Source organism: Heliangelus exortis, chromosome 17 (assembly GCF_036169615.1).
Source record: "Heliangelus exortis chromosome 17, bHelExo1.hap1, whole genome shotgun sequence".
NCBI classification, from domain to species: domain Eukaryota; kingdom Metazoa; phylum Chordata; class Aves; order Apodiformes; family Trochilidae; genus Heliangelus; species Heliangelus exortis.
In genome coordinates, this window is record NC_092438.1 from 12,966,046 (window position 1) to 12,992,863 (window position 26,818).

Below are 26,818 nucleotides of genomic sequence, written 5' to 3' on the forward strand. Positions count from 1 at the left end.
CCCCTGCACAAAGCCTTCTCCTGCAACACAAATCCTCAAACAAGTTATTCATCTATACTTAGAAAAGCTGCTTTAGAACAAATCTGACTTCTGGGAGAGTTCCCCATCACACAGTGGCTGAGGGTCCCCCCACTTACCTTGTAGCAGTCACCATCTGGCAGAAGCTCTTGAACATAAATCATGGGGCCATCAGCCCTGTTGGATCCACCACCGATTGTCAGCCCTAAGCCAGAGGATTTTGCTATGGAAATGATCTGAATTCCTGATTCAAGAGAGTAGCTGCAAGAGAGAGAGATGTTGGCAGGTGACTCGAGGTGATCTGGTTTATTTTTCCCTGTTGCTGAGCAAATCCTCTTGTTTTTCTTTTCTTTCCATGCATGCTCCTTCTAACTTCTCCCAACCTTTTCTGCCTTGGAGTCTTTTCTTTCACCCAACCTTGGGATGAAGAGGTGAAGCCTCCTGTTTCTTAGCAGGCATTGCTCAGTATTATGAAGGTTCCCACTATCCCAAATCACTGGGGAATACTCCTTTGCATTTAGAAAATAAAGAGGGAAGGAACTAAATGTTTCACCAGAATATATTTGGGACTCTTGTTTTTTACAGACAAAAACATTCCAGTGATTGATATGGTTGTTCAAATCAGGCAGCAGTTTATAGAGGTTGGTCAACTATGAAGCAGCTCTTGGCAAACATCACAGTGAAGCTCAGGATACACAACCATGTCCTAACCAAGGTCTGGACTCAAAACCTTGTGAGATACCCCAAGAAATGAGCCCTTAAGCACCTTTATAGCAATCCCCACTACCTTGTCGTTTACTTCTGTGGCAGTGAGGACTCATCCAGTCAAGGACATGGCACAAATGGAGCAGTGACAAGATTGAGCCCTGCTCTGCATCCAGGCTGAGACAGTTGGGGGTGGAGAAGAGCCTGGAGAAGAGAAGGCTGCAATGGGGAGACCTTAGAGCACCTTCCAGTGCCTGAAGGGGCTCCAGGAAAGCTGGGGAGGGACTTGGGACAAGGGAAGGGAGTGGTGGGACAAGGGGGAAAGGCTTCTAACTGGAAAAGGGAAAGGCTTTCAACTGGAAGAGAAGATCTTAGGAAGAAATTCTTTGGTGTGAGGGTGCTGAGCCCCTGGCCCAGGTTTCCCAGAGAAGCTGTGGCTGCCCCATCCCTGGCAGTGTCTCAGCCCAGGTTGGATGGGGCTTGGAGCAACCTGGGCTGGTGGGAGGTGTCCCTGCCCATGGTGGGGGGTTGGATCTTGATGATCTTTAAGCTCCCTTCCAGCCCAAACCAGCCTGGGGCCCTATGAAATGTAGCATTAAACATCTCTGTTCAAATCCAAACATCAGACACAATCTGTGGTCAGACTGGATCCTATCTTAGTCCTGTTGCTCAGTGGAGTAGCAGAACCTCAGGTGACACCACAGTGAGAGGCCACAGCCCAGGGACAACCTGTGGTGAGCAGAATGGATGAAAAGTATGAAAAATGTCTGAAAAGACCCATGGCCCAAATGACACCTCTGGAGCTGAGCACCAACACTCAGCTGCAACCAACAGTCCCTGATTTCAAAACAGTTCCTGCTGCTCCCAGGACAAAACCCCTGAAGGGGCCTGGTACTGGCATGAAAACCAGAAAAAGGTGGCACAGTGTGAGGAAGCCACTGAGTGAGGAGGCCACCAAGCCAGGTTCTATGGCAGCCTGGAGTGGGTTAACAGCCCAGCCAGGGTGTTGAGCTTGCCCAGTCCAGCTGCCAAGGAGATGAGCTGGCTTCTCCTCTCTAAGGGTTTCTCACTCCATGCAAGCAGCTTAAACCTCTGGTGCCAAATATTTGTCCTCTGCAAATCCCTAATAAAGAGCTGGTATTTAGCAAGAGGATTTACTGGTTCTGCAGTGAGGTCTGATTCTCCTTACCAGTGACTTGGCTTGTTTACACTGGCAAAGAAAGGGAAGCTGCAAGCCCTGGGGAGGAAAAGTCCCAATTCCATGGCTGTGGAACACCCTTCGAGTTGTCCCTCTTGAGAAGGGCAACCCCCAGCACCCTGGAGATGAGACTCTACAGAAAAACAAGCTCTGCCTGTCTCAACCTCTGATCCTGTGAAATATGAAAGGGACAAGATGACCACATGAAAACAGATGCTCCAGGAGATGCTCTGGAGACAAAAGGATGTGGTGTCTGCAGGCAACCACTGCTGTCACCAAATCAAAGGGTGCCAGGAGTGTTTGCACCAAGAGGGCAGCTGCATGATGTCAGCAGACCAGAAGCAGGGCAGTAGAAAACATGCTCCTGAAACACCTCCTGGAAGCACCACTGGGCTCATGGAAACACTCCAGTTGTGGCGTGGTTTGTAGAGGTGATGTGCAGGGTTCTCTCAGCTTCCCCTGGTGCTCGGGGCGAGGGGACACAGAGTGGGACAAGGGATGAGGAGCAGTCACATTGCAGAGTGCTTCAGAGTTTCAGCTCTTGTGCACAGGCTGATTTGGTTGTTCAAATCCACTTAAATCACCAGGCAGCAGTTTATAGAGATTGGTCAACTATGAAGCAAAGAGCAAAGTGAAGCTCAGGATGTCCTAACCAAGGTCTGGACTCAAAACCTTGTGAGATACCCTAAGAAATGAGCCCTTAAGCACCTTTATAGCAATGACCTTTGTAGCACCATGACCAGCCAAGATGCCACCACCACGAGGACTTCCAGAAGATGCTGTGGTCTCCCAGCCACAGAGTGGGATAGAAGACACAGGAAAGAACAGACACTGGAAACATTCCCTGGATCAGCCCCTAGGACAGCGTTAGATCTTTGGTGGCATCTTCATGACTGAGGAGGGGACAGGCTTTGGGGGCCACCCTGTGTCACCCATACTTACTGTGCATGAGGGGGGTGCTGTGGGTTCCCAAGGCAGGGGACGTGGGAGGTGGCAGGGCTCAGCAGGAGTGGGCTCTGGGAGCGTGAGGAGGAGCCAGAGGATGTGCTTTCCAGGTATCGACCTGAATGGCAAAGTCAGAGTCAGTCCAGGGAACACAAACCCCTCCAGTGTCACCCTCCTCCCCTGCTCTGCCACCAGAGCTGGCACCCTTTGCCAAGATTTTTGAGAAGAAATCCCAGACATGAATCTATTGCTTCTGGAGAGGAAACCTTCAGCCTTCTCAGCACCCTCAGGTACCTCTGTCATGGGGAAATGGTTGGCAGCCTTCTGCCAAGCCAGAGGGACACTTTCTTTCTCCATGTCCATGGGATCTGAGCCACCAGCCCCTGGTTTAGGGGATTAACCCCCCTAAATCTTGTTGTGTCTCACTAAATATTCCTGGTTTGTGCTGGGATTACCCACCCAGCATGTTGGTCTGCAGGGCTGAGAAGTGGCAAGGATCCCAACTCAGTTCTTGCTTCATCCTTGCTCTATGCCCAAGCTGAGCTTCTCATCCCTCAAACCTCCCCCCAGACACCTACACAAAACAAAACTCCTTCCTAATAACACCAGAATGAAGAAAACTCTCTGGGCAGAGAGAAGGGCCCTTGGTTTCACCCAGAAACTGTGCTGAGCTACTCACTGCTGCTGTGCAGGACTGGGGAGCTCCGTGCTGAGCCTGTGTTGCTCTGGGAGCCAAACTTCTCCAGCAGCTCAGCAAACTCTCTCCTGGAAAGTAAAACAAGGCATGGTCAGCTGTGGCACAGAGCTATAAGACATGGCTATAAGACAAGAGGTGCTCTGGTGGCTTACAGCCACATTTATAGGGCTGATACCCCCCCAGCAGTGGGGAGCAAACAGAGGGTGCAGTCCTTTTGGTGAGAGATTTCACTTGTGAAATCCCCCTTGTGAGAGATTTAAGGGTGAAAATCAGAAGGGTTTGGCAGTGAATTCAAGGAGGGGGAGGAATGGCAGCATGCAAACATTGAGCAGGATCCCTCTCTCTCTCCTGAGGTAACCCTTCTGCTTCCCACATCAGCTCTTTGCAATGCAATCTCATCCACAACATCCCCTGGGAAGCTGCTGTGCTGCCCAAGCCCCTTCATTAATGTTTTGCTTCCAGGTTGAGCCTGACCACCATTCAACTACCCCAGTGTGTGGAGTCCTAGATGAGCTGTAACTACCTGTACACAACAGGTGAATTGCTTCATGACCTTCCTTTCCCCAGCTCAATCACATGGAATTTCTAATCTTCTCTAAGAACCACCATTAACCGTGTTTACCAGCTCCTGCATAATTTCTGTAACCCTTATTTGAGCTCCTGGGAGCCTCTCCCATCCTTCTGGGGCTGCCAAGCACCAGCATCCCATGCCCACATGTCCTGGCACACTGGGCAACGTGGTTTCCAGGGCTGTGCTGTCCCTCTGCACTCTCCTCCTGTCATAACCCAACTCTTCCAGATCAATCCGACCTTTTGAGAGAGAAAAGGGCCTCGGGGCTGTCTAATTTCTCCCAGGTGTTATTAAATAAGCAGGCAGGCCATGGGGAGAGACCCTGTGTCATCTCTGTGGCCACAATAGCCAGGTTGGGTGCTGGCTTTGAAGGGATCCCCATGGGAAGGAGCCTGCCTGACGCTACAGCCACAGGACAAACCTGGTTATGAGTGAGTAGCTCTGACACCTGACAGTCAGACAAGGACAAGACATAAACCTGTAGGAAACCAGCCACAGAGAAGTTTCCTCAGTGGGGAGACTCCTCTTATGCCCCAGCAGACGTTGTGTCATCTGGGTATTTTACCAGCACAGATATTATACATTATTGGCTAGATTAGAGCAACAATATTAAATGATGAATTAATCATCAGCACCTTAGGTCCCTGCTGGAATTGCTCTCAGTAATTTACATCTTCCCATTAAAAAACAGCTCGTTAACAAGCTTAAAAAACCCAGGGCCTGCCTTATCTATTATTGCTATCAAATATATGCCTTCTCCAATCCATTTAATGGTAATTTGAAATCCAAGTGTCACACAATACTTAGGGGAGTTCTTTGGTGAATCCCAGTATTTTGTTTCCACACTTTTCTCAATCAGCTCAACCCACAACCTTAAAAAAACACAACTGCATTCAGAAACCTTCCCCAAAACTGCTCCAACAAGGAGTTTCATAGTGTTAGACACTGAAATTGATGGAGAACCACTGAGAAAGCAGAAAAACAACTCCAGCAGCAGGACAACTGTTTGCTGTCCTGTGGATCTTGGGAGCTTGGGGAGAGCTCACCTAGGCAGAATTTTTGCCCACTTTACTGGAAAGCTTTTGTATGAGGTTGGGGAGGACTCCAGGCTGTGGAGTCTCCTTTTCTGGAGACATTTAAAGCCCACCTGGATGTGTTCCTCTGTCACCTGCTGCAGGTGACCCTGCTTTGGCAGGGGTGGTTGGACTGGATGACCTCTCGAGGTCCCTTCCAAGCCCTAACTTCCTAGGATTCTATGATTTCTAGAGGTGATTCCCTCCCATTTCACTGGTAACTGATGCACTGGTGGCCTCATCCCCCCGTGGCCTCTTGCAACATAGCTCTAACCCACTGGAGGGGACCCAGTGGTTATCAAACCATCAGCAGTTGGGTTCTTCTCTTGGTCCAGGTGTTTCTTTGGGCACTATTGTTCCATTTTCCTCAGATAATAATAATCCATCAGAGCACAGAACAGGTTATGACCTTGCAACAATGGCTAAAAAACTCTTAGCCAAGGCAAATGCAACCAGTTGGGCAGCTCTGAGGCTCTCCAAACCCCGCTGAGCAACCTCACGCCCATCACCCCCATCCCTGCTGTCACCCTCTGTTCTAAGCAGGGCCATGTGTGACTTGAGCCTGCTTTGTTGTTGTTTATTCCATCTACAAAAAGACTATTTATCATTATTTGGTTAGGAGCCTGAGCAACCAGCTCAGAGCCCAGGGCTGCCTCGCAAGGCTGGGTCCAGCCCAGCCGTGTGCTGCAGGGATGAGGTGACTCAAAGCCATGTCATGGGTGACTGTCCCACCCCCTGCTTTGTTGGGCAACCCTGCAAGCCCTGGTTCCACCAAGAACATAAACACATGACTAACCTGAAGCACTCTCTTATCCCAGCAGCAAGAAACACACTTTCAGGTGGCAGAGTTAATTTTGTGCTCGGTGCCAGATTTGCAGGAATTTGCAAGCAAGCAGACGATGCCCAAACATTGCTGATTATTTGATGCTGCAGGAATGCCAGCAGGTCTTGCTTTGCACTTTCAGACACCAAGAGCCTTCAGAAGATGCCTTTAATATTTAAAATTTGACCCTTGCTAAAACATTTCAAGCAGGCAGGTGCGGGCAGGACTGAAATGCCCAGCTTTATTAACAGAAATAAAATCACTGGTTTGTATGAGGTGGAAAGTTCATCTTAGCAATCCCTTCTCCAGCTCTTTTTTATTAAGTTACAGATGTTTGAGCTCTGGAGGATCCCTGTAATAGAGCTGAGACCTTCAGCAGCCCATGGTATGGGGTGGGATCAGGGTTTTGCCAGCAGCAGCCAGCTGTGGACTGACTTTGCTACAGATTAAGCAGGAGGGGGTCAATCTTCCTGCAGAATATTGTTGCTTTATCTCATAATACCTTTTTTTCCCTGCCCTTTTGTTCTCAGGAGAACAAAGGCTGAATCAAAGGGTCACGGGGAAAACCTCTGCTCTGCACCACAGCTGGGGAAGAAAAAGGGGCTTGGAAACACCAAAGAAATTATCTCATCTCACAAAAAAAAAAAAAAAAACAAACCCAAAACCCAAAGCCTGCAGGTCAGTGGGAACCCTGAGCACAAAGCATCCCAAAAAACCCCATATTTTCTGGTGTCCAGCTGGGAGAAGCTGCAGGATTTCCAGCACACGGTGCCCCTGCTGAGCTTTGCTTTTTGCTGAACGCCTGGGAGCAGTGACATGCCCAGATCTCATCTCCACTGGAGATTTCACAGATGACTCTGTGAAAAGGTGTCCCAATGACCCTGGGATACCCGGGGCTTGCAAGAATCAACCCCAGTTGACTTCCAGTTTAGCACCAAGAGCTCAAACCGCTCCGTGGGCTGAGCTGCTGCTGGCACCTGCAGGGCTGGCAGGAAAATAGGGATTATTTTGCCCTCCCAGTCAGGCTGGGCATGAACTCTACCTGCAGCCTCTCTACTCCTCCTGGGCTATCGAATTACATCAAACAGGGATTTGCAGAAAAGCAGACAGCTTTCCCGATGGCTTCTTGTGCAATCTTGTGCTGTTGCTGCAATCCCCCGGGTGGCTGTGGAGGTGCAACGCATTTTGCATTTTATCACAGGAGGCCGAGGAGGGAGAGCAGGAACAGGCTTTCTCACCAGCAAGAAACCTGAAAGACCAGGCTGCTATCTGGACCAGGCAGAGAAACAAGGAACTGTTGCAACTTCCAGGTGGAAAAAGGGATAAACAATAGTTATGTGTGTGCAATAAAATGAAACGCATTAGCTAGAGGTGAGCACGGATGAAAATCAGCTCCAACAGTCGTCCAAACCCGGTGTGTCCAGCTCGAAATCTGAATTTTTTTGCTTTCAGCCCTGGCATTAGTGCTGTTCTCTGCAGCATGGCTGATGCGACAGGCTGAAAACATGCAGCTGATACACGCCAGGACTGAGCTGCACGGAGAGCACAGGTAATTTGGGCCTATAATTAACTCCAGGGACAAATAATAGCGTTTATGAGTCAAATTTGCCCCAGGGCAACCACAACAAAATGCTACTCAGCTGAGTCATTGGGAAAATTGGCAGGCAGGCTGAATTGGAGCCCAGACTCAGAGCCAGGACGTTTCCTCCTCCAGCACTCAGGGTTGATGAATCACAGAATCTGAGACTGGTTTGAGCTGGAAGGGACCTTAAAGCTCATCCAGTGCCACCCCCTGCATGGGCAGGGACACCTCCCACCAGCCCAGGTTGCTCCAAGCCCCATCCAACCTGACCTGGAATGTTTCCAGGGATGGGGCAGCCACAGCTTCTCTGGAAAACCTGGGGCAGGGGCTCAGCACCCTCACACCAAACAATTTCCTAATAATATCCAACATAAATCTCCCCTCTTCCAGCTTGAAACCCTTCCCCCTCATCCCATCCCTCCAGATCCTTGTCCAAAGTCCCTCCCCAGCTTTCCTGGAGCCCCTTCAGGCACTGGAAGATGCTCCAAAGTTTTCCCTTCCCTCCTCTCCTCTTTCTCTTTCCCTGTCCCTGTTGTTGGGCAGATGGAAGGCATGAGGATGCCCTCAGCTCCTGATAGTTCCCAGGGCAGCAGCAGCTCCCTGGCTGTCACCTCCAGAGCTGCCAGTCCCAGGGAGGTCCCAGAGCCCATTGCAAGCCAGACAGAAAGTTTGGCTCCCTGCTTCCCCCGTGCTCAAGACTGAAAAGTATATATAAAAAAAAAAAAAAAAGACAAGACTAAGGAAAGAAAAACCAAACCAAACTGAAAAAAAAAACAACAAATGAGAGAGCAGAAAAATCCTTCTGCCACAGTCCTTAATCCTAGAGATACGTATTGGTGTATTAAACAGTTTGGGAGATGATTACGTAAGTGAAATCTCTGCAAATCTTTAATAAAAATAAAAATAATAATAAAAAAATAACAGAATAAACTGATTACTTCCCAACTCTCCTGCCAGCTAACCTTTCACTGATTTATAACAGAAAACCAACAGCAAACAGAGGCCAAATAAATTACTCTGAGTTTCCTGGCCCTGGGAGTCCCCCTGGGTGGGTTGAGGGGCAGCTGCACGGAGGAGCTGGAGCTGCTGACAAAGCCAGAGGGGGGGGTATTGGGATATTTGAGGAAACATCTGCTGCAATTTAAGATACTAGGAGGCACATCAAGATGCCTGAACAGCCTGGGACAGATCAGTGTGGGTGGAGGCAGAAACTCTGCTCTGGGGGCTCGGGTGGCTGCAGGGACCCAGCCCATCCCTGGACACTGCCACTAGGAGAGGGGACAGCAGGAGCCACAGTGCCACTTCCACCCCCCCAGCACAGAGCTGGGACCAAACCAGAGTCAAACACCTGAGGAAAGCTCTGCTGAACTCCTCACTTCACCCACTGCTTCCTCAGCAGCTGCTCAAAGACTTGCAGTTCTTTAACCCCAGACTGGTTTGGGTTGGAAGGACCTTAAAGACCATTTAATTCCAAGCCTCCTGCCATGGTCAGGGACACCTCCCACCAGCCCAGGTTGCTCCAAGCCCCATCCAACCTGGGCTGAGACACTGCCAGGGATGGGGCAGCCACAGCTTCTCTGGGAAACCTGGGCCAGGGGCTCAGCACCCTCACACCAAACAATTTCTTCCTCAGATCTCATCTCAATCTTTCCTCTTCAGTATGAAACCCTTCCCCCTCATCCCATCCCTCCAGGCCCTTGTCCCAAGTCCCTCCCCAGCTTTCCTGGAGCCCCTTCAGGCACTGGAAGGTGCTCTAAGGTCTCCCCATTGCAGGCTTCTCTTCTCCAGCCTGAACACCCCCAACTCTCTCAGCCTGGCTCCAGAGCAGAGCTGCTCCAGCCCTCCCATCATCTCCATCATCTCCTCTGGGAGCTGCTGTAATTATTTGAGCATATATAATGAGCTATTTCCACTGGGAGAGCAGAATAGAGGCAGGGAAAAGCAGTGTGTCATTACCAGCAAATAATTCTTCTGCCAGAACATAACCCTTCCCCAGAGAGGTTCACCCCTGTCATTACAGCTCTTGCTCTGTTCTGCTGAGGCCACAGCTGCTGATGGAGAAAGAATTGAAACCATCACCTCTGATGCTAAGGGGGTGAGGAGCAAACAAGCCTGGGCTGTTCAGGGTGTGCAAAGCTTGGGTGCCACCAGCTCACAGAGATGGGTGCTGGGGCACCACAGGTTTCCAGCTCTGTGGTTTTGTTCAACGGGGAGAGGATGCTCCAGCACCCTGGGCACATTGCACCACATCTCCAAGGGGGTGCAAGCAAGGGGCAGCACTAAAACTTCATTGTCCCACCCAGCTGAAATCCAGCCCAAACAAAACTGAACTATTTTTGTCTCCTTTTGGATTCTCCAAGCCTCCAGAGGTTAAGGTTTTCAAGTGGTGGCAATGGGAGAGCTTTCAGGGAGAATCTGCTCGTGCTCCCTGAGAAAGAGGAATCACCCAAGGAAGGAAAACCTTAACTCAAAGGGTCTTAACTGGAAAGGAAAGGGAAGATCCTGCTGACCCTAGAGCTCATCCCAAGCAGAATATGATAAACCATCAGGCAGCTCACACCACCCAGCAGAGCTGAGAGGGCCCCTGTGGAGCTGCCTTGGTCCTCAGTGGGGAGATTCCTGCAGAAATCTGCTCTCAGCATCTTGGCTTCCTTCCCCATTACAGCTCCAACACCTTCCCACCAGTGACCAGTTTATCAAAGACCCTTGGCCACCTTCCCCACTGGCCTGGTGAGCCCAAAGGCAGCCCCAGGTGCAGTGCCCATGGGTGCCAGCACCAGCCAGGGCAGGGTGCCAGCCCTCACCTGGCATCGTCATCCCGGGCTATCAGAAGGCGCATGTGGCTGGTGGCTGATGCTGTCCTCAGGATGTCCACAGCCCTGCAAGACAAGGACCACAACACATCAAGGCCACCTCCACCCCAAGCTCACTCAGCCCCCTACCAAAGATCACAGCAAACTGGGCAGAGCCCCCATGGTTTGGTCAAGCAGCATCAGCAACCAATGGGGCCTTTTTTTGGGGCAGATGCCTGGGAAACAGCCCCGTTTCCTGCCTTGGAAGCAGGATTAAGGGGGTGGCAGACAAGTTGCAGCCTGATTATCCTCCTTGTGTAATAAATTAGAAGTTCCCAGTTGCAAAGCTGCCCCAGAAGAAGCCCATGGTGGTGAGAAAACACCTCCCAGCCCATCACCTCCCTTGGGAAGGTTCTGTTGCAGAAAGGACCAATTTCTGGTCCCAAATATCCATTTCCCCATAGGATTCAGGGCAAGGTGCTGGCAGAGATGTCCCTGGGGATCTCCTGCATCAAACCCAGGTTTGGTTTTCTAGAGAAACTTCTAGATTGATGCTACCCAAGCTGGCTTTCAGGAGCAGCATGGCAGAATGCAGGGAAAGCAATGTCCCAGCATCCCCTCCGTGCTACCTGCAGCCAAAACCACTTCACAGAATTATCCAAAACCAACAGGAATGCAAAATTTCCTTTTGGATATGGTACCTCTCACTTGTAATCCCAATTAGGGAATCTCCATTGACCTCCAGGATCTGGTCTCCTGGCTGCAGGCGCCCTAGAAAAGAAAAGCAATGGATAGAAATTGCAGAAAATGCAGCTTGAAGGGACTGGGAGAGGTTGGGCAGTTCCTCCCTTTGCCCAGAGACAGGATGAAATATGCATAGGCCATTCCAAGATGCTCATCCAACCTGTTTTTCAAGGTTTTTGTCCACAGATGAAGTTTCTGCAACCTCTCCAAACAACCTATGCCAATGTCACAGGACTTCCTCTGCTGTAGGAAGTTAAGAAAGTAAATACCAAAAAAAAAAACCCCAAAAAACAGGCAATAAAGCTTTTACTTAATTCAGTTTGAGGGCAGGTAGAAAACCATGAGTAGGACCTCCACCTGGTTGGGATTTATTTTTCTTAATTAACTGGAAAAAATAATGATGTAGCATCTTAAAAAAGCCTAAACATATATTTAATTTTCTGGCTTCGTTTCTGAACAGTGGACTCTGGGGAGCTCTGCCTAATTCCCCTTTATTTGAAGATGTTCAGAATGAAATCAGAGGCCTACAGCAGGGCTAAGTTTGCAAAGGCATCTCCAGTCTTTGTGGAGACACAGGCAGCAAAGTTCTTGGTGTGGCAGAGATGGATCTTGTTTTAAAGACACAAAACACTTGTATTTATGCAGTTGGAGGCAAGGCAAGGTTGCTGTTGGGTATTACAATGATTGCCACAGTTAAAAAATGCCCCCCACACTGCTGGAAATTCTGGAATAAGCACCTGAAGTGGCTTATGCAGTAATATATAAAATAAATACACTGGGGTTTGACTTTTCTCACCCCATTTAACTCACCATCCGCATAAGCAACACCCCCTGGAAGGATCCTCTTGACATAAACTCCATATTCTTCCCCAGTGAGTTCCTTGATGCCACCAATTACCTTAATACCTGGGAGAAAGCAGGCACCCATCACACAAAAGCAGAAAAAGGCAGTTCCCACAGGCTGCTTTAGGGGGCTGCAGCTCCCAGCCCCACCTGGCAGCCCTGTTCAAAGCCATTTCTGGAAACATCTCTTTCCCCATCCCTGGCAGTGTCTCAGCCCAGGTTGGATGGGGCTTGGAACAACCTGATCTAGAGGGAGGTGTCCCTGCCCATGGCACAGGGTTGATCTTTAAGGTCCCTTCCAAGCCAAACCAGTCTGGAATTGCAAGAGGCAACAGGATGCAGCCACTGATGCAACTTCAAGTCTGAAGGCATCTGATGGCATCTCAGAAAGGCTCAGAAAGCCACAGGCAGTGAGTAACCACCTTCCCCCTGAGTTCATCACTGATGGAGAGGGACCTGAGTGCTGTGGATGCCTCAGCCTATGCTCCTGTCTCTGGTGAGACTTCTCCTAGGAACCATTCCAGGTTCCAGGAGACTTCAAGACAGGAGAAGCTCCAGGACAAGCATCTGTCCAGCATCTGGACAAGCTCCAGGTTCAATAAAACAGTGAAAGCATCTTGCTTGCCTGCCAAGCTCCAGCACCACCTCCACCACAGCCTTTGAAGGCCAGAGCTGCATGTCAGGAGCTTATTCTCCGTAGTTTGGGACCTGGTGGAGCATCCTGGAAGCACGAGATGACCTTGAGTGGGGCTCCAAACCCCTCCCCAGCAGCACCTTGGCAAAGGGCTCTGATGCTGCACAAGGACAGCTTGGAGTGTAAGCTGGCTGGCAGGAAAAGGCCCCAGAGACTTATTTGTCCAGGACTCATTAAATCCTGCTTCGAAGATCCAGACTGTGGACAGAAGGATTAAAAAGCCTGACTTTAATTAACAAATCTCTCCCCAGAGCCACCGGTCAGGCATTTTGCTGCTCTGGAGAGGAGGGCACGGTGAGGACAGGAGACAGGGCAGAGAGGGGCATGGCCAGCAGGGATCCAGCTGCATCCCTGGGCCATCAGCTGCTCCTGGAAAGGGCTGGGGAGCACCAGGAGAGCTCCTCCAGGGGAGCTGAGCACAGCTCTGCCCCAAAAAACGAGAGCCCTTTCTGAAAGGAGCAGGAGGAAACGGGGTAGGCTTAAATGGGACTTACAGGAAAGCTGGAGGTGACTCTGGACAAGGGCTTGGAGAGATGGGATGAGGGGGAAGGGTTTCAAACTGAGAGAGGAGAGATTGAGATGAGATCTTAGGAAGGAATTCTTTGGTGTGAGGGTGCTGAGTCCCTGGTTGCCCAGAGAAGCTGTGGCTGCCCCATCCCTGGCAGTGTTGAATTCCAGGCTGGATGGGGCTTGGAGCAACCTGGGCTGGTGGGAGCACTGGATGAGCTTTAAAGCTCCTTCCAACCCAGCCCAGTCTCTGATTCTATGGGGGTCCCACAGAAGGAAGTCATTTCCCCTGGAGAGGGAGGGCACTGTAAATGTGGCTTAAACCAAGGTGATGGCTCAAGAACTCGTCCTACAGCTTTCTTCACCCCAGAATGGAAAGGAATTAGAAATGATAAAACACATCAGCCAAATCATGGGAAAATCTCCAGCTGAGCAGAGACACAGCTGTAGCATCCCCAGCAGCCCAACAGGCCCTGCTTGCCACCAGCTCCTCTGCAGAGGTATCAAACCAATAATGACTCATTTCCCTTTTGTGTCTGCAAACCAGTTGTAATAATGGCTTAATATAGACGAAGCATCTCCAAATCCTCCTTTATCCCCCACCATGTCAGTAGAAAATCCGATCTTGTTATTAAAATCAGTGATTACTCACAGTATTGCTCCCAGACACTCCAACTTTGATGAGGGGGGAGAAAAAAAAAACCCAAAAAACCCCTTGACTTTTAACTCCCTTGTTGGCAAAGCAGCGGGGTGCTGCCTGGCTCTGCCCTCCCACCCATTGCCTCGCCCCAGAGAGGCACCAGGAGGGGCTCCTGTGGGCTGGGGAGGAGAAGGAGGAGGGAGGAGGGATGCTGGTACCAAACCCAAATCATCAAAGCTCCTGATGGCAGCATCTCTGGGAATCTTTCTATTTTATAAACACTTACTTCAATCAAAGTTCTATTTGGGACCCAAGGGTAGGTAAATAACGGCTCTTTAATTATCACAGCATCAAAGTCCTGGTATAATGCTTATTAAGTCATACTTAGGGCCAGATAATCTAGCCTATTTTGGATCCCTCTATTTAATCTTTCCTTTCTGGCAAAAGTTGGAGCTGATGCCCCTGTCCTTGGTATTTTCCTTGGCACAGAAGACACATTTATGGACAAATTTCCAGGCACACATTCAGACTGCCCAAAACAGCCTTTTCTTCCAGTCCTTCACCACCCTCCAAATTTCCTCAAGCCCTCTTTGAGCTTCCCCGGGTGCCTCTAATCCCTCTCCTCTTAATGCCAGTGGCGCAGTTCTCAACTTCTCAGCCTCTAATCTCACTCACTCCCTGCTCCCTCTCCCACGGGTCAAGGGGTGTCCTGGCTAATCTGGTTGTTGAGCCCAACTCCAATCATCTCCTCTGCATCCTGACCCCCGGGGCCGCCCTGCCCTGCTCCCAGCAGTCTGGAGAGGGACTGCCAGCCCTGGGCCTAAGCTAGCAATGTTCAATTACATTTCCCTTAATCCTTCTGTTGATCTTGTGGCCCTGGCCAGCTTTTCTTTTTTTTTTTTCCTGTCTGGAGGAAGGGACAGATTGGAGGTGAATCGCTGGCTGCCCCGTCCTAAAGGAGATGAAGGTCAAGATAATGGGATCTCAGTGTGGGTTTTGTTTTTTTGTTTTTCTTTTTTTGGAGAAATGCTTCTTAATCAGCACTTCCCTTTGATGGCTCTTCTTTAATTCAAAGTTCAGGGCTGAGGAGCCGCCAGGTAACCCCTTTGAACTTCTGCTGAGGTTCACATGTGGCTTTCCAACTAAAGCCACAGAGAAACAGACCTGGGGCCAAACGCTGACCTGCCACACCAGCACCAAGTGGGCTGATGCTGGTCTAAAGGAACTCTGCTGGGATTACACCTGCATCTGTTCAGAAAAAAACTCATCAAAGCACCTTATTCCCCCCCAAAAAACCACAAATTCTGGGCAGCTCCAGCTACGCAAGGCTCTGACCTCAGCAGAGAAGGAGAATTCCTGAAGGGTGGTCCCTTGTCTTGGCTTTTTCATAGAACCAGGAAATGGTTTGGGTTGGAAGGGACCTTAAAGCTCATCCAGTTCCATCCCCCTGCATGGGCAGGGACACCTCCCACCAGCCCAGGTTGCTCCAAGCCCCATCCAACCTGGGCTGAGACACTGCCAGGGATGGGGCATCAAGCTTCACAAGAGAGGATGAAGGAAGCTGATGGCTGCATTAGAAACCCCACATCATTACATTTTCCTGCAGCACATCCACAAGATGCTGTAGAGGGGCTGCAAGGACCCTCTGGCCACAGACTGGGGGAAAGGAGGAGAACTGAGACTCAGCCCTGTGTCTTGCAGTGTGGCTGCAACCTCTGTGCCCTTCTTCTAGAGGTCAGTGAGAGCCCAGCCAGGCTTTTCTGGGTCTCCTCCTTTAACGAGCTAATCTAACCCAACAGCTCAAATCCCATCAACTCAACCAAATCCACCTCTGGTGATTAAAATGTTGTATTCACCCCGCAAAGACATTTCCCTCAGCTCCCATGAACCTTGTGAACAGAAAGAAGAGCAGGGGAAGAGGCAACAAAGCTGTTCCTCCCCAGTACCCATGGGCTGGAAAGAGTCAAGGATGGATCTATAATTAACCTCAGGCCTCTGGGACCTGGGCTTGGTTCTCTGCTGAGTTTGACTTCTCAGCAGTGGTCCCAAAATGGTCAGACAGGGACCTTCCCAAGGGGCCCAGAGCTGTGTTGGGGGAGGATTTAAATGTTGGGCTGGATGCTCTTATGGGTCTTTTCCAACCTAAATTACTACAGTGGGCTGCACCTGCAATTACAACTTATGGAGGAGGGTGTTTGGTGGACCCTGAGAAATCCTGATTCAAGAATGCAATTTTTAATAAAGTCCATGAAAGAACACCAGTATTTATGCTCTGGATACACAGAGGTCAGCTGAGATGCTCTGCTGGTTCCTTTTGGGCTGAGTTTCATGAACCTGTGGCTATTTCTCACGTTCCAATGGAGATGAGCATCTCTTTTCCCTTTTCTTCCCTGCTTTGATGTTGAGAGCACAATGAAAGGATGTCTGACTTGCCCCATGCTCACATCCTTACCCCTGGGCCAAACTTTCCAAAAACAACTCAGGCAACCCAGTTCCCAGGAGAGCTGCCATGCCCTGTGTCACCCGTCAGGGTGGCTTCCTGGGGCACCCTGCCTGCAGTGGGACAGGCAACTGGGAAATGCTTGGGATATTATTTATCATTTATTTATTAAAAATTTATTAATTCAGGCAATTTTGAAAAGCCTTTTCCTGGTCCTGCTCAGAGGAGGGGCTCTGGCCCCAGGCACAGCACCCAGCATTGCGGCTGCTCCCCCATCCACAGAGAATTAATTGGGATTTTATTTTGACTTCCCAGCTGCAAAAAGTGCTACCAGCTGCTCACTACAGGCAGGCACAGCATTTGGGTGAGATATCAGACATAGATTTACTTATTTCTGTGCTTGGAGCAACCTGGGCTGGTGGGAGGTGTCCCTGCCCATGGCAGGGGGGGTGGCACTGGATGGGTTTTAAGTTCCCTCCAACCTAAACCAGTCTGGGATTCCACGATGACACAGGGAGACCCATCACAACACGGGGACCAGGGGGATGTTGGAGCTGCCCCAGCTGCCACCAATGTCCCTCAGAGAGGCTCAGTACTCACCCAGCCCATTTGCACAGTCATAGAAGTCAAAGCAATGCGCGGTCCGGTCCATCCCATACGGTCCCATGAGAGTCCTGGGAGAGAGAAAAGCAACACCTGGCTTTCAGGGGTTAAAACAAGCAGCTGCCCAACCACCATGCCCACAAGCACACCCTTCCCATCACCCTGGCTGATGCCCACCAAAGGATGCAGGCACAGAGGGTGAGGAACACAGCACTGGCAAAAATCACCCCGCTCCAACCCCCCACACACACTCCCTCCCCTTGAAGTTTATACAGATAAATGAGAAAATATGTGCAGGGCTGGACATCATCCTCCCCACCCAGCAAATCTGATGGACCTGTCTGTGCTTCATTACCCCAGATTAACAGGGCTGGACAGCTGTCCAGCTCCCAGGAAATGAGATCAGAGCTCCAACCAATGTTCTGAGAATAAACCCGTTTCACAAACACAGGCAGCCTGGGATGAAGGCAGCCAGGCACCATCCTCTCCCTGGGTTCTGTAAGGCAGGAAAAGAGTCTCCATCCCTCTGCCAGGGGGTCTGGAAAAGGGGGATGCAAGGGCTGCTGAGCTGCTTCAGCTCCCTGCTTGCCAGGGTGAGGGTGTTGCAAGCCAGAGGTGTTGGAAGAGCATCAGACAACCCCGAGTAACCCAACCCAACCACCCCAACATCTCCCTCTGAGCACCCTTTGCCAAGGTGGATGCCCTAAATAAATGACACCAAAACTACCTGGCCACCTGAGACCTGGGACCACTGGGTGCTTCTCCTCTTTGGGTGGCTCATGGTGGGCATGAGGATGGGAAAACCTTGACCTGAGAAACCCAGAGAGAGGTGGGAGCAGGTGGGACACCGGGGCTGGGGGGAGTCCCCGAACACTCCCCTTGCCAGGATTTAAGTCCCAAGAAAAAAGCAGTTTATAAATCAGTATTGGATCCCAAACCTGGACACAACAGAAGAAAGGACTACACAGCTGGCACCTCTGAGGCCAGTGGGATGCAGGAGAGGAATAAACCTCAAGGACTTCTTTTTGCAGATATCCAATCTCTCTCTCCAAGTACCAAGCTATCTGCAAAGCCAGCACCACTCATGTCTAAGATTTGAACTGGAAGCTTTTTCTTCCCATTAAAAATCATGCCCCTTGACATTCTTGCAATATTCCACATATTCAGGGCAAACACCTGACTGTGCCTGGCTGCCAGAAAATGGAGCCTGAAGATGTCCCAGGAAGCCAGAGCAGCCCCGGGCTGAGACCGGTTCAATTTCCCAGCCAGGATTTTCAGAATATTTCGAGTAAATCACCACAGAAACTCCACAGCTAGGAAGCAGAAATAGCTGAAAACAGCCTGGAACACAACATAAGGATGGAGATTTTGGAAAGCCTCAAGCCTGCTGGGTACAATCACCTTTTCTCCCCGACGCAACGCGCGGATAACGGAGCTTTGCTAACCCTGGAGAGCAAAAAACCCTGGAGAGCAAGGGCAGGAATTCTGGTGTCCTCAGCTTTTTCTGCTCTGCCCAAGCCACCCCTGCCACCCAACCCTGGCCCTGCACAGCAGACGAGCCTTGGCTCTAAGTGGCCACTGGGTCCCCTCGGGGTCCCCCCATGCCCTTCCCCTGGATGCAGGGAGGTTACCTGCTGATGATTATGGCTCCCTTGTAGAGGATAGAGACGGTGGGCATCTTGGTGGCAGCAGCAGCCCAGCCCTGCCGGGTGCCAGCCACTCTGATTTGGCAGGAATCCGTTAAAATGATGACGAAAAAAAAAAAGGGAAAAAAAAAAAAAAAAAAAAAAGGGGGGGAGGGGGGAGGTCGGAGGAGGAGGAGGTCACATGGTCTCCTCCTATGCATGTTAATTCCACCCAACATTAACACAGATCGGCTGAAAAACCATCCCCAACTTTAGATTAAAGCTTATGCAAGCCAAAGCCTCCCCGGCCCCTCGCAAGCACCCGTGGGAGTGGGAGCTCCCCCAAATCCCCCCCAGGGGTGCTGTCACGCTCCTTCTGACCACAGTGGCATCACTAATTGCCTGCATCCCCCCCTCTGCCTCTGGGAACAACCTCTCCTGGGCTGGTTGTGTGCAGGACGTGGCTGCTTGCCAGCCCTGAAGGCTTCAAATCTGTAGCAAAGCTTTGGAGCACTCAAAGGGTCAGATTTGGGGGTTGATTATTTTGTTGTTGGTGGTTTTTGGGTTTTTTTTTTTCCCTTTTAGCATCTTTTCCAGCCCACGTTTTTTTCCTCTGGATGCAAAGCAAGTTCAGCTGGGAGATCAAAAGATGGATTTGCCTCTTCCACCCATGTCTCACCCAGACAGGGAAAGGGTTTCATGGGGATGAAATGAGGTTATCCAAGCTTGGCCAAAAAGCAGGGACAGAGCCAGAAGGAGCCACCTCGGGGCTCAGCAGGAGGAGGGCTCTGATGTTGGTGGACATTTCACTTGGTGAGAAATTAAGGGACACAATTTCCACGCTCAGCATTAAGCAGATGTGTGTTTTTTTGGAGCTTGTGTGCCCCAAACCTTCAAACCCAAATCCTTCAGCAGCCACACCAACCATGGACCCACCAACCAACTACTGCCAGCATCACCCAAGCAATGCTGGCACGTGCTGATGCAACATTTCACCCATGAAACAATAAAACACCCATCTGTCTGTGGGATGGTGAAGTTAAAACCAACCCAAGAGCCCTTAGGAAAAAGAAAGGAGTCTCAGTTTCCAAGCACATCTCCAAACCCTCAGGTCCTCAGCTCCATCCTTTGAAGCACAGGGTGGCCTTGGCAAAAGCATCCAATGCTGATGCTCCTCTTGCTACCTAAAATCTGTCTTCTTCAGAGAAAGTTTCAACAAATTAGATGAAGGTTTTGAGAGTTTTAAAACTTGGTCTCAGGTTTGGGAAAAATTTCTATATATAACCCACTGGGAAAGGGGATGGCCACATGCTCAGACTCTTCAGTAAGCTGGGATCTAACTGAGGGGCTCAGGAAATTCACCTGGAGGCCCAGGCTGGTCACCCCAAGAAGCCCCCAATGAGATTTGATGTTTTTAAATAAACAGGTGAAGGAATTAAGCCCAAACTAATCTTGCAGGGCTGGCCAGTGCAGGAACCTGTGTGTCCACCTTTCAGTTGACTGCTAGAAAAAGGAGTATTTGTGAAATTGATTTTTCTTCTTCTATGTAGAATGTGATTTAAAAAAAAAAAAAAAAAAGTATTAATTAGATTTAGCCTAGAGATCAGGAATTTTTTTTATGCTGAAGTCCAGGTTGCTTAGGGAGGTGGTGGGAGCCCCATCCCTGGCAGTGTTGAAGCCCAGGCTGGAGAGGGCTCTGAGCAACCTGATCTAAGGGGGTTGGACCTGGCTGATCTTCAAGTTCCCTTCCAACCCTGACAATTCCATGATTCTATAACACACCAGGGCCTGCTCCAACAGTGCTGATCCCCATTGCACAGCACCTGCTGGAGCTGCTGAAGGGTAAGGAGGCAAAGGGGCTGATAGTGGGGTTGGCTGTGCTCCTCCAGCCCATCACACCTTCTCCAAACCATCAAACTTTGAGGATGGTGACAGTGTGTCTGGGGTGGCTGCAACAACCCAACTGGTAAAGTTGTTGTTCCTCATCTTGCAGGTCTGCCCTTGCCTTTCTTACCCCCTCCCATGGGTTTCCTGTTGTGGGCAATGTTGGCACCTCATGATCAACATGGGGGCAGAGAAACAACCAGCAGAAAATGCAAAATGACCTGGGAAGAGATGGCTCCAGGCTTGGCTCTGGTGAAACAGACTTTCACCTGAAAGCAGGGGGTTCCATGGCTGCTCCCCCAGCCAAAGAGTTCTTTGCAGCCTGTCTGCTCAGGCAGGGTCATCTCCTGCTCACATTAAAGCCACACAAGTAAAGCAGCTGAGTCTTTGGTCTCCTCAATTATTCCAGGCTCAACACTGGGGCTATTACCCAGGAACCAAATCTTACAGCAGCAGAGAACTGTTTTGTTTGGAAAAGACCTTGAAGATCATCCAGTCCAACCATTCCCCCAGCACTGCCAAGGCCACCACAACCCATGGCCCTCAGCACCACATCTCCAGAGCTCTGAAACCCCTCCAGGGATGGGGACTCCACCTGACAACCCTTTTTCCAGGGAGAAATCTCTGTGCCAGAGCTCCTTGCCCCAGGACACCTCTGGACTTCCAGGCTTTGGAGTGACCAGCTCCTGACTTGTCAGGGGCTTCATTTTCCATCCCTTCATGAAGGTCTGCAGGCTCCACAGGAAGAATTTCTCTGCCACGTCTGCCCTACTGCATTTTCTTGGCAGCACGTGGTAATTACTGCTGTAGTATTATCCATGTTTTGGTCAAAGGACCTTCTGGGAAAGCCACCTTTAGGCTGCCTGTAGATAAAAAGCTCTTCTGCATGTCTTCCTTGGCCTCTCTCCTGCCTCCTTTGAGGTCTGGTCCCCCCTCTCTGGGTAACTTGGCTCCAAATCTCTGCCCTCCACACTGGGACCTCTCCTTTTCCCACAGCATCCAGGCCAGGACCAAATCCTATCTCTAGTCAGGATCCTAAGCTTGGCAAAGCCATGGCACGAGGATGCCAGGCCTGGGAATGGGTGGGTTGTGGTGACAGAAGTGCCACCAAGCCTGGAGGAAGCTTCTGTGCACAGCTTGGCAGAGGAACAGGGGCAGAGCAGGGCTGCATGTTTGGGAATTAGAGGTGGGAAGAGGTGGTGGGAGGGCTTTCAGCTTTGGGAAGTAGCAAGAAAAGTTCTGAGGGGGGATTGGAGGGTGCAGCATTATGGTCCCTGCCCGTGTCCCAGGGCCACCCAGGTGGCATCAAGCCCTTGGCTTAATCCCCACCCAACATTTGTTTCATGACAAAGCAAGCCTGGACTGAGGAAGCATTTCCATCTGATTAGAAAGCAGAAAATGCAATTGTGTTGCTGACAGGGTCAGCTCCAAAGTAGTGATAATAAATCAAACCAAATAAAGCAGCTGCTCTGGAGCAACTGCATGTGCTGTCCACAGGCCCAGCCCACCTTGTTTGCATAAATATTACCCTTGGAGCCACCTCAAAGGAGCTCACGAGATCGGGGAGATGTTCACAGACAAGTCTGAACAGAAGAGGGAACAAACAGAATCATTGCTGGTGGGAAAACCCAGCAGGTCCTGCTGTGGGGGGCACCTGGGGACCAACAGCTCCAGCACCCACCACGGTGGCACTGGTCATACATTGATGTCTCCATACCCCATAGGCACCTTTCTTCTTGCTGCTCTTTTATCCCCTTCCTCTGGGGCAAAGAAGGGGATCCCAAGGGGCCAGAGCAGATGTTCAGGTGAAGCCACTGCAGCCCATCACCTCCTGCATGGTTGCACACCCATCCCCACCTCCCCGAGGCAAATTAGGAAGAGAAGCTCTTTCAGGTGGAAGCAAGCTCATGCCTGGTCTACCAGAGGCTTTGGGGAAAATGATTTATGGCAGAGCCTCATAGCCAGCCCAGATTGGTGTCCCCCAGCACGTGCTCCAGCCCAAACCACCCACAAAGCCACTGGAGATGGCTATTAACACAATTAAATACAACCAGAGAGGAAAAGCTTCAGTGAGCTCCTTTCATTTCAGTGAGCTCCTTTCATTTTTGCCCCAGCAGAACCAAGCTGGCACCTCACACGTGGGGCATCCTTCATCCCTCCTCCCATGAGGTGGGGGACCTGCTGCTCTGCCTGGGGACAGGAGCTGCAGCCCCTGTTTGGGTATCAGCTTCTACAAAGGGTTAACAGGATTAGGAACCTGCCTGTCTAAATCCCCCGGGCTGGGGATTGCACTGTTATAAACTTATTAACAGGGGATGGGTGCTGCTGGGGGCTGCAGATCCTGCCCTGCCATTCCTCTGTCCTTGGGGTCAGGCCCTCTGGGAAGCATTAAATCCATTCACTTCCCCAAATAGGGAAAAAATGCAAGAAGGGTGGAAGGCAGTTCCCCGAGTGAATCCATAGGGAAAAAAAAAGGAGGGGAGCGAAATGGCTGGGTACAGAAAGATGGAAAAACAACTTATTTGGGGGGAAGGATTTCAGACAGTGCCACCGAGCTGGGAGTGAGGCAGAGCTCAAGCCCAGACCCCGGCAAGTAAACACAGGAGCAAAAATGACAGCAAAGAAGGCTCGGGGCTGCACAGAGCCGGTCGTGCACCCTGATGGTGCTGGGGGTGTGCACGGTGTGGTGCAGCCACCACCCACCAGACCTTCCCGCCTCCCTTCGCCGCTATTTTATTGACACCGCGTCCGGCAAAATTCCTGCACAAAATCCACCATCGCAAAACCACAGCTGCCTCCAGCAGCTTCTCTGCAGAGGAGCAAAACCGCTCCGGAGAGCCCCGTGGGGTTTCACCAGCATCGCCACCCGGTGCTGGCAGAGACTCTGCCCTGCACCCCCATCAATCCTCCTCCCCCTCCAAGCCCCGCTGACGCCGGGCGAGATCCCGGCTGGCTGCTGCTGCTGTTTGTTTATTAAATTCCTATTTTCAGACTCTAAAATTAATCTTTTAATCAGCGGCGGAGCGAGGCCGTGCTTATGGGAGGTGTTATCTCCCCACCATCTGCTCGCCGCCCGCCCGCCCAGCGCTGCCGGCACAGCGGCCACTGCCGCACGCAGGGGACAAACCCCTGGGGAAACCCAGGACCCCCCCCTTGCCCTATGAACGGGGGCTCTCCCCGTCCTCACCGCGTACATCCCACCAGGCAAAGCTGAAGGATGTTCCAGCCCAACCCCCTGACACCCCGGCACATTTCTGGTGTGGAAAATGCGGTTTTGAGCGTATTTGCCACTCCAGGGGAGGGACACGGGGCTCAGCGGCCCCTGGGATGCTGGGGGTGCATCCATCTTGACTTCCCCAGCCCTGCTGTGCACACCCTGGCCCCGTAACACCAGCACCCATGGGTGGCACCAGCCTGGCAGCACTCCCCAAATCCCACCCCGCAGGGTTGAGCCTGCCCTGTACCTACATCCTTCCCACCTTTCTGTGCCCAAAAAGCAGCAGGGAGACATCAGGGGAGCACCCCAAAGGTGCAGGCAGCGGTCACCCCGGGACGCTGCCCTTGCCAGCCTGCCAGCACCCCCGAGGGGGCTGCCACCCCCCAGCCCTTGCTCCAGTGACCTACTTCAGCAGGAGATGGCTTCTGCTCCGGCAGCAGCCATGGTCCCGGTGGCTGCAGGGTGTCCCAGGCTCTCAGTCCCCGGGGAAGATGCCCGGGCTCAGCCAGCCCAAGAAAACCTCTGCTAACCCTCAGGGTGGCTCCAAGGACCCCCCACTGGCTCTGGGTCCGGCCCACTGACCCCCTGTTAATCGGCTCAAGCTGCACGCTCTGAACCCTGGCCCCGGCTGCACTGCCACCCGCTTGCTCTGCCCTACATAGACATCTGCAGCCACCCAGCACCCACCGTCCCCTCCCGGCCCTGCACTCACGGCAAGGTCCCCGTCTGCACCCACCCGGCGGCGGCACAAGGGGGAACGGGGGGGGCACGATCCAGACGGGAGAACCCAGCGCTGGGGCTGCAGCAGGAGCAACAGCACCCAGGGTGGGGGCTGGGGGGGCTTTCTCCACCTCCTGTAAGCAGAATAAATTCCCTTTTTCTACCCGCCCTAACCTATGACCCCGGCCTGACCTGTGCCCTGCAACTCCCAGGGGATGCTGCGGGACCCCCACCCCTCCAGAGGGGCGGGGGACAACCAAAATGAAGCGAATTAACCCCCACACAAAGCCGTGGGATCACCAGACACATTGTCCCCGCCCCCCATTCCCAAATCCAAGGGGCTCCTGGGTCCCCGCACCACATCCCCCCTACCCAGCAGCCTCCTGTCCCGCCTACCAGTAGATGAGTGAAAGTCCATCGAAGCGCTCCAGGTGCTGGCCAGGAGGTTGGAGGTAGGACATCATCTGGGGCCACCTGTCCCCAGGGAGCCCTCAGGGCTGTGGCAGCCACCTCCTGCCGCCTGGGGCCATGGGCTCTGAGTGGCGGTGGCCAGCAGGGCTCCGCAGCAGGTTGCCCAGCATGCTGTCCGGGCACGGCCCCGCGTCTCGGCGGCCACCTCTAATCCTGGCTGGGTGAGCATGTGATCCCCTTCTCCCGGATAAACCCCACCGGTGCTGCCAGCCCCTGACTGAGCACGCAGCCCTTGCTTCTGCTGCTGCCCAGGGTGGCTACCGGGAGGCTCGTTCCAGCTGGCAGCTCCAAGCCCACCCTCCTGCCCTCAGGATCAGAGCTACACAGCCAGCACCTATCCAAGGGCACCCATCCCACCCCTCAGCACAGATACCCAGCAGGGTGACCCCCATACCTGCCCCGTGTTTCTTAATGATGGTTGAAATCAGTAGCCATGGCTACTAATTGGTGTCACCTGCCTCAAAATACTTTTATAGCAAATAATTGCTACAGGTGGGCTGCAGCATTGCTGATTATTTATAGGATTCGGGGAAAAATCTTGCATGGGTTTTCCCCCACACCCCATTTAAGGTCATACCAAGCATCCAAATGATCCTTTAGACTGGCTGGAGAGCTCTGCTGCTGGGCAGATGGAGACTGCTTGAAGGAGGAGGGGGCTCATCTGTGTAAATGATGCAGGAGCAGCAAGGTCACCACCAGCCCCACTGTGCTCCTCTGGGTCCAGCTGGGGGGGACAGGCAGAGGACAGGTTGGGCAGTCGGGTCCCTTACCAAGTGTGATGGAAAGGACACAAATGAGCACATCAGCCTGCTGGGTGATGAGCTTTATTTCTCCCCATCACTCAGGGTCCCACGGGATCTCAGGATGTGCAAAATGCATCAGTCTGTCCCCATTCTGCATGGCCCAGGAAAGCCACCAGCCCCCCCTACCCAGAGCACGTCCTACTCTGTATCACACTTGGGACACTTGGGGACTAATTGTGGTAAAGTGGGTGGCAACCCTGTGTGGTCACTGCTGCCTGAGCCAAAGTGGCCCACGGGCCTCTGGGGACTTGGTGGTGGCTGGTGGCATCTCCAGCCTGGGAACAAGTGCCCACGGGAGATGAGTTGGGACACCTCTATCCTTGGGGTCACCGTGGCTGCTTCTGCCCATGCCACCTACACTGTGACAAGGAGGAGGAGGCTAAGGACAGGCAGGTGTGGGGCCCTGTGACACCCATCAGCCCCCCAGGAGGCCATGGCTGTGCTTGGGGTGACAGCCAGCCAGGTGCTAACGAGGCTGCAGGGGAGAGGGGGTGAAGAGGGGCTCAGCACCTTTGCCCAGTTGACACCGAACCCCTTTTCACTGCTGCCACACCCACCTGCCCAGGAGAGCTGCCAAGGCTTTGTCCCTACACACCTCGAGAGGTGCATCCCCCCCACTCCCCCTCCCTGGCCACGGGGACACCCACACCCAACGGGGTGACCCACCAGGCGGGACTGCCAGTGTGGGGACAGCCACCCACTCCCAGGGCTGTCACAATCCAGGACTGTCACAACCCAAGGCCGGGTGTTGCCGGGTGTGAGCCCAGGACCGGTTCCTGCTGCCGGGAGGGGCCGGGCTGGCTGCAGGGTTTGCCGAAACCGCTGGGAGCGGGTGGACGCGGGGTGCCGGGCTGCCGCGGGTGGGACCGGGCTGCCGCGGGTGGGCCCCTCCCAGTCTCACCCATCGGGATTGTCAGAGGCGGTGTCACCCCGCTGCAGGGCAGGACAGCACCCAGGGGACGTGAGGGTGGCGAGGCTGCCCTGATCCTGCCCTGCTACCAGCGGTCCAACTCTTGGTACCTCGGATCGTCGTTTCCCCCTGCTGCTGGGGGGGACCCCCACGGATGTGTCCCCCTGCGTGCCCACAGCCCCGGGGAGGTCACAGCATCCCCTGAACCACGGTGTGAATCCTGGAGCTGTGCCAGAGGGGGATGTGCTGCCTTGCCACTTCCTCCCGAGTTTCCGTGCTGGAGGAAGCTGAGCATTATCTCCCTCGCCCATCA

The 26,818-nt window shown here is 52.3% G+C and overlaps 1 protein-coding gene and 1 long non-coding RNA gene across 4 annotated transcripts in view; one reads left to right on the top strand and one right to left on the bottom strand.

Annotated features, from left to right (window-relative positions):
• Positions 1–24,146, bottom strand: part of LOC139803988 (syntaxin-binding protein 4-like) — a 41,385-nt gene extending 17,239 nt beyond the window's left edge. For 2 of the 3 annotated variants that reach the window (XM_071760706.1, XM_071760708.1), the window contains exons 1-8: positions 18,507–18,862; positions 16,873–16,946; positions 11,959–12,054; positions 11,106–11,175; positions 10,417–10,491; positions 3,546–3,631; positions 2,864–2,984; positions 138–279 (exon numbers count right to left, since the gene is read on the bottom strand). In XM_071760706.1, the coding sequence (XP_071616807.1) occupies positions 138–279; positions 2,864–2,984; positions 3,546–3,631; positions 10,417–10,491; positions 11,106–11,175; positions 11,959–12,054; positions 16,873–16,946; positions 18,507–18,739 (897 nt within the window). In that variant the 5' untranslated portion in view covers positions 18,740–18,862. Of the gene's footprint in view, positions 1–137; positions 280–2,863; positions 2,985–3,545; positions 3,632–10,416; positions 10,492–11,105; positions 11,176–11,958; positions 12,055–16,872; positions 16,947–18,506; positions 18,863–24,008 lie in introns of those variants that run through there. The other variant, XM_071760707.1, reaches the window with a different exon arrangement.
• LOC139803926 (uncharacterized) lies at positions 20,280–20,762 on the top strand. Its single transcript, XR_011729211.1, has 2 exons — positions 20,280–20,342; positions 20,494–20,762. It is a non-coding gene; the product is annotated as an uncharacterized lncRNA (long non-coding RNA).
• Positions 24,147–26,818: the final 2,672 nt, after the last annotated feature.